This window comes from Montipora foliosa, chromosome 8, assembly GCF_036669935.1.
Source record: "Montipora foliosa isolate CH-2021 chromosome 8, ASM3666993v2, whole genome shotgun sequence".
Lineage (NCBI taxonomy): Eukaryota > Metazoa > Cnidaria > Anthozoa > Scleractinia > Acroporidae > Montipora > Montipora foliosa.
In genome coordinates, this window is record NC_090876.1 from 41,410,591 (window position 1) to 41,418,090 (window position 7,500).

At 36.7% G+C, this 7,500-nt stretch overlaps 1 protein-coding gene across 8 annotated transcripts in view; it reads right to left on the bottom strand.

The window, feature by feature from the left end:
- Positions 1-7,500, bottom strand: part of LOC137967788 (natural resistance-associated macrophage protein 2-like) — a 42,248-nt gene that overhangs the window by 30,384 nt on the left and 4,364 nt on the right. For 3 of the 8 annotated variants that reach the window (XM_068814354.1, XM_068814353.1, XM_068814355.1), the window contains exon 2: positions 2,344-2,473. The exons of 3 other annotated variants lie outside the window; for them this stretch is intronic. In XM_068814354.1, coding sequence (XP_068670455.1) covers positions 2,344-2,446 — 103 coding nt within the window. In that variant the 5' untranslated portion in view covers positions 2,447-2,473. Of the gene's footprint in view, positions 1-2,343; positions 2,474-3,027; positions 3,072-7,500 lie in introns of all 8 variants that reach the window. 2 more of the 8 variants (XM_068814357.1, XM_068814360.1) reach the window with 2 other exon arrangements.

Sequence of the window (7,500 nt, forward strand, 5' to 3'; positions counted from 1 at the left end):
CTCAGAGTCTGTAAACGTCCACCATTGCATGTCATTTTTTGTCCAAAAATAACATACATGTATAATTATGGTAAACAATGTCAAGTAAAACTCCTTAGAATGGACAAAGTAACGTTATTTTAAGAGCATAAAGATGCATGTAAGTCAGAGATTGCAGACACTATTACTTTTTATTTATAATAAAAGGTGGGACCCAAAAGATCTGGCCCTTGCAAACAGGCATGCTTGTTTGCCACTTACCACTTTTGTTACTTTGGTTGCTTTTTAGGGCTCAATATATACATCTTATTCGATGGCCTGTAACATATGTTGCAGTTTGTTTTCAGTTAATTTTTATTTTCAACTAGTTAGTTTTTTTTAACTAGGTGATTTTATTTCCAACTAGTTAGATTTTTCGAACTAGGTGATTTTATTTTTAACTAGGTAAAAATTTTTAACTAGGTAAAATTTTCGAAAACTGGGTAAACGTTTTTTCTCTGGTGCTATTTAAGGCCAATAAATTTTAGTGATTAAGGTCAAATGCTCAGCTGAGTGATTTGGGCTACAAAGCACATATTTTGAATGATTAGCTTTCATGTAAGGTTAGGGAGACTGCCTGCTGAATTAGGTTTAAGCTTTCAATTTAGTGATTAGGGTTACGCACCATTTTATTTGAAACAGTTAGCATACCAGGAGGCGTATGACAACTGCAGACTGTCTATAAATATTGCTGATATTAAACAGTATTCAAGTCTAAGCACCCATTTGATTAGCGCTGATAAGCAGTATTTAAGTCTAAGCAACCATTTTAAAATAGTTAGCTTTCAATAACCGAGTTAGGATTAGTCTGCAGTCAGTGTACAAGTGCAAGACACTGCATTCCATGCATGGGATTGGCATGTATTGTAGTGATTGGAGTAATCAATTATCTGAAGTGTTTAGTCTAAAACAACGGTAGTTTTGGTCATTGGGTTAAGAACATTGGTCCCTGGTTATTGGAAGTAAAGCATTCTTTCCTTTGTAGGATAAAGGGGTTAGATTGTAAAGAAGCTGTGGTGCTGTGTCGGTGGGAGAGTGAAGTAAAAGAAAGGGTTTATCAAGTGAAGTTGATATGGGAAATTGACCACTGTGAAGAAATTTGAAAGCTCGCATTTTGATTGTTAGCCCTTCCTCAAAGCTAAACCCTTTTTTTGTCTTTCACATAGTAGGACTACTTTTTGAAATGAAAAAACAGCGATATTTTTTTATGATTCCTTTGGAAATATAACTTGTTTAATACAAGATTGATAAATATTTCTCTCTCAAATTTTCAATTAACAAGAGCAGTATACTACCGGAAAGTAACTACATTATGTAATAACGTTACAATATTGGTATTATTATTTGGTACTGTTACAATATGAATAAACTTCAATTTACTTTGAAAGAAAATAGGGACAATTGGGGAAGATGAGGGACGGGTAGAACAAGTACAACGGAGAAGAGCAGAGTTTCGTTCCTTTTTCATACCCCTAAAAAAGGAAAATCCCTTTTTTAGACAGTTGATTTAAAAAAACCTAGTTAAAAAAAATTACCTAGTTAAAAAAGAAATTACCTAGTTAAAAAAAATTAGCTAGTTAGAAAAAAAAATTAACTGAAATGAAAAATTAACTGCAACACATATATAATACCGGCGGATATTTTGCGAGTTACGCAAATACGAGCATTAAGCAAAATGTCCGCAAGTATTTTATGTTAAACCATCGAACAAGAGATTTATTATTCCACTACAAAAAGGTGTTATTTCGATTCAATTTTATCTGGTAAGAGCGTTTCTAAAAAAATGCATCATCTGTCCTTCAGGGCGCTTGCGAACGATACAAACAGCACAGAAAGCCAGCCAAATGTCCTTTATTTGATTGTATAAACGAAATGACAAGAGACAAGCGATGACAAGCTATTAAATTCTCAGGCTTTGTATAGCGATAAAAACAATTATTTCTTTCATTGAAACCGGTCACCCCGGGAGACTACAGTGTATTACTGTCTCATATTTTGCAAGTTCTCTTGACCAAATATGGTAAAATGGTGTAACAGTGGAATAATAAGTTGTAGTAATGCTTTATACCAGTAAATGATGATCATTTACTGGTATAATGCATTACCACAACATAGTGAGCCCTAAAAAGCTACCAAAGCAAAGTGGTAGGCCTTTCAATTACGCTATCATCCCTTCCCTTCCACAGTCCTTGTAGGTTAGAAGATAACAATACAAACAACTGCACATCAATGTCAGCTAGTAGACACAGAAATTTGATGACTCCTACAATAAATACATGGGTAGAGGAATTTACAATGTAACAACAAATTTCATATTGCTGCTACCGGAATGAGAAAAATTTCCCCCAAAATGCTCAACATTACTCCTAACATCATCCATCTTGATATACTCAATACTTGTCTTTCGCATAACAATTTTTTTAAACATCCCATGAAGCTCCTTCAAAATGAAGATCTGGAAGAAATACAAAGCAAAAAAAAAAACTGAGTCACTCATAGGTACATGTGTTCACACTGATTACAAAGAGTTTTGATATCTGTTGTGACACTTTTTAACATAATTATTTTGTCAAATCATGGATAAATTTCATGAGTAAACACTGTCCAACTTTAGCAGGATTAATTATAGTAAAAAGGGCTAGCTTCTAATGAAAAAGTGGTGCTATGATGGTGAAATTGGTTTTATCAAAATCAATGAGCAGGTAAAAGTAAAATCTGTAAGAAATGGTAAAAAACAAAGAAATAAGGATAAAAATAATAAGGGCAAAGTTTATTAAATGTGATCCATTTATTTTAAGTATGGTTTTAAATGGTTTATTTCAAAGTTTAGTTTAGCAGAAATCATTTTTACGATTTTCAAAGACAGCCTGGGAGCTGCTTTTGAATTACCCCAAGCTCTCATCAACAGTCACCTGCATAGCCAAACATATTAATTTTAACAATGATGATAGTTAAGTTGCCATTAACAAAAAGGACAAATTCTTGCGGAAAAGCAATGGCAAGATCTACCTCCACTTTTGAAACCTCACTAACATGTTCCTACTGTACATCACCTAAGAAGAATTCAAAAGACTTAACTGATAAGCAAGCACAATTGTTGGGTTCTTCACCTCACAATGATTTTACAAAACACAGTTTACTTTAAACAGAAAAATCCAACATTTAACATCCAACCTTTTACATAGAGCCAAAAGTTACAATAATTTATATATACATGTACATATTCCAAACTCCTAAAGGACTACAGGTCGAAGTAACAGTGTAATTAAGGTCCTATTCAATCGAACAAGGCATCAATTGAAAGTTGTACACAATTGTACGTGTACAGTGACCAGTCTACACAATTATACTGAATAAGTTCCACAACAACTGTACAATAATCATTTTATTTTAGCTACATACTTGTTCATGTAATTTGTAGGAATCAATAATTTCAAAAGTTATGAGGGCAAATTATTAGGTGACTATACTTTGCACTTGAGCATGCAATACTTTATTCTGTAATACTTGTATTTATGAGGTAAACAAATAAAGTAATTTTTTTTTAAGACTCAGGGTCCGAAATTAACTTTTTTATATGGGCAACAACTGGCGACTGGATAAAAATTTTCAGTCGCCAGATGGCAAATTGTGGTCGCAAAAACTTTTCTCCTGAAAATGAACCCCTTGAACTTCTTTATGGACACTAGAAAGCAACGGCCACGCAGTCTTGTGTATGTCTCTTGAAAGCATTATTTTTCGCTTTCAAAAGCGGACATTTTGGAGACAAAATGTACCCGACCTGGAATGTAATGAAGAAGTCCATCTGCCCATTTGTTGAAAATTTCAGCCACGGAAACACCAGTCATGTTCTGTTGCACACAAGCCACCATGTTATTACTGTGCTACATTCCTCGCACCAGTCCCTCAAATCTCTCTACTGATTCACAATTTTTTCGCCCGCAATACGTATTTTATGAGAAACCACAAAAAAAAGGTGGCGGCTTGCGACGTTATGGAGACTTATGGAGGTAGTTAACGGGAAAACTCCTTTCATTTTTATTTCAAACATCGGCAGGATAAAAAGTAAGACACTTGTTGGCAAACAGCTCTGAACTTAATACACTGTAGTAGGTCACCCACTGGCGACCAACTGTGAAATTCTGGTCCCCAGTACTCAATTTTTAGTCACATTGGCGACCAGGAAGCCGCAATTTCGGACCCTGAGACTAAATTACAATTCAATATTAAAACCCATATAGAAACCCATAAGGGTTGAAACGTGTAAAGCTTCTGAATATTCAATTTGCTAAGTACCATATTTGGAACAACAAGAGCGAAGGGTTTCCAAATATGGTACTTAGCACTGAAACATTCAACCAATCAGTTCGCACTGAATATTTGGAAGCTGTGAACGCCCATTACATGTTTCAACCCTTATGGGTTTCTTTTCTCAAGTCGATAGAAGAAGATGAAATCTAGTGAAAAAGTGAGCCGCCAAGGTAAGACGCAGTTTTGTTCACAGTCAAATATTTATACTAATTACAAAGCTCACTGAAAGTGTGTAATACCACAGATTCATTTAAATACAATGGCATTATTATCACCGTTCCACTGCACACTTTACTTATTAACATTTATTTATTTATTTATTTATTTATTTATTTATTTATTTATCATCTTCCAGAAGAGCTTTCAGAGGATTGGAGAAGGAACTATTTTACCTTACAGAAACTGTTGTGTCCATTTCATTCTTAAGATTTCAAAGGCAGGGAGATTTTCCTTTGCCGTAAACATGCACCCCTAAACAATTTAACTTCTCATAGAAACATGTTCTTTCTAGTTCAGGACAAGATAAACTTCCTCTAAACTGCATTTTTCTTTAATCGCAGAATAGAACATATAATTTACGTTGTTCGACAGAGACATGCCAACAATTTCGAAGAAAAATCTTGTTCTTCAGAGATGCAAACAAAGTTCTGTGATTGAAAATTTTGTTCCAACCGTACATAAGGCCGTCAAAGACTGTAGCTCTCTGGTTTCTGATGGTGCAGAAGTGATGACAGGTCAACTTACATGTAGTACGTGGGGTGGCAAATTGGTCTGAAGGATTTACACTGTAAATCCTCATCTGATTTCTCTGCACTGCTTGTGCCACAAGCTCTCACCGGCATGCACTGATACAAGCACACAGATTGAATACATCAAAAATGTTGAGCTCTGGCTAAGGTAGCTTTGGAAGCTATTTGATAGTTCACCAAAGTGCACTGCCATTTACCTTAAAGTGCAGATGAGTCTCAATTCCTAGTCCTCTCTGAGAAGAACAAGAATTACAAAGTTGTTGCAAAGAAGATACAGAAGGCATGCCAGATGAGGTGGTTGTCCATTGATGGAGCAATACCATCCATCCATGATGATTTTATGGCTGTACTGCAGACGGTAAGACAATTTAAAGACAATGATGCAGTAGCAGCCGGCCTGCTGAGAAATATTGTCTCTTTTTAAAGTTCATTGGAACCATGAGCAAGAATTTTCAGCGAAGACATGTGAACTTTTCCCACATTCAGCCCTCATTTAATCATACCACTGATTAATGATTGCTATCACCGCCCCCAAGTTGGAACACCTGAATGCAAGGCAATGATTACAAGTACAGTGGCAATTGAAAAGTGGCAGGCTAAAAAAAGAAAAAGATGCCAAAGAGGAATCATGAAGGGGAGTCACTGTCATCTTCCAGTGCATCTTCAGTGTCATCACAGATACAAAGTGATAGCACTGAACTACCGGTAGCTGATACTAATGTGAAAACAGACTCACCAGTTACCAATTCTCAATCTGCTTCTAATGAATCAGAGGTGGATATTGCAAGTGCTGCATTGAACCTATTAACTATTGATGTTCCCTGCCATGATGACACAGACTCTGATTACAACAGTGAAGAATGTTGATGCTAACATCTTTTTCTGAAATTTGAACTTATTTGATAGAATTGTAATTAATACCTGTAGAGAATGGTGATTTACATGTAAGACAGAAACTAAGACTTAGTATTTTTGAACTGATTTTAACATCAATGTCTGGCTAAAAAATGTTACTATATGCCCCACAATGCTGGAAAACACGTCTCAGAGCATTCCAAATTTCAACATTTTTCAGGGGAGCATGACCCCTGAAGTTCACTCAGCTTTCCATCCTTCCGAGGTCGGTAAAATGAGTACCAGCATGCATGGACTGCTTAGAAGCGGCTGCAATTTGCGCCTGTATATGCTTCCAGTCCGCTGGGGGTAAACTGATCATTGTAAAGCGCCTTTGAGACGTTTGTGATAAAGGCGCTATATAAATGCACGACTTTACCTTTACCTTTACCCCTGACCCCCCTAGAAGAGCATGTGGCTTCACAACACACCATGCTTGCTAAGCAAGTATAATTTAGCTACGAATTACTTCTGTCAGCTGCCCTATTAGATCAGATCATACATCCATTGGATTTTCCAATAACAAACTTGGATATGAGTTGAATTGATTTCATTTCATTTCCATAAAGAAAAAGACCACGCAAATGTGTATGATAACACAACGTTTTAAATCAAAGAGTACCTTAGCTAATATACAAGATGGCCGAGTAGAGCGGAAAAGAGGCATCAACAACACTAGTTCCAGTTCTTTATCCGAGCATATTATGACATCCCTCCTCTTTAAAAACAGAACATATGTGACAATAGCACCAGAGATAAATTAAAGTCCCCGACAGTAGTCATTTCTTAACTCAATGATAACTAATTGTTGTTTACAAAGTGAGAAGGTCTTGTACAGTTATTGGAAATCTAAGTTACTGTACCAGGTAAAAACAAGTAAGCATGAACTGGAACAAACTTTAACTGGTGTAGCGCCTGGATTGCCGGTACAGTACAATCGAAGCCTTTAACCACTATTCCATGAAACAGACAGGTCTGATTACTGCACGCCCACTCCTTGTCTGGTAGGTCTTGGGATCCTGACTCAGTCTGGTATCAGGGCCCCTGGAACTAACACCACAATCTGATACAGGATCAAACGTAATACTGTGAGGTTCATTACTAGATTCTGGAACGTCAAAAGATACCTTGACAGGTGGATCATTAGATTCCAGCTCTGAGGGCTCATCTTCAGAAACAGTCACAACTTGCCCAGTGTTAACTTGACGAAGGTGGCGTCTATTTCAGCCGAGAAGGAAGCCTGACTGAGTTTGGACCTTGTATGATCTGGGTTCTGGTATTGTGTTACTTATGATCCCTGGGAACCATTTCTTCGTGGTCTGGTCTTGTATATGTACAGGCCGCACCATTGTCAGGGAAATAAGATCGTGTGCACTCCTATCATGGTAGTGCTTCGTGAGCTGTTGACGCTCCATCAGGCACTGGGCAATCTTGCCTATGTCTGGTGCTTGACTTCCAATCTTGGTGGGAAGATTTAACTGAGACTTGCGCTGATAAAGTAATTCAGCTGGAGATGGGAGGTGTGAAT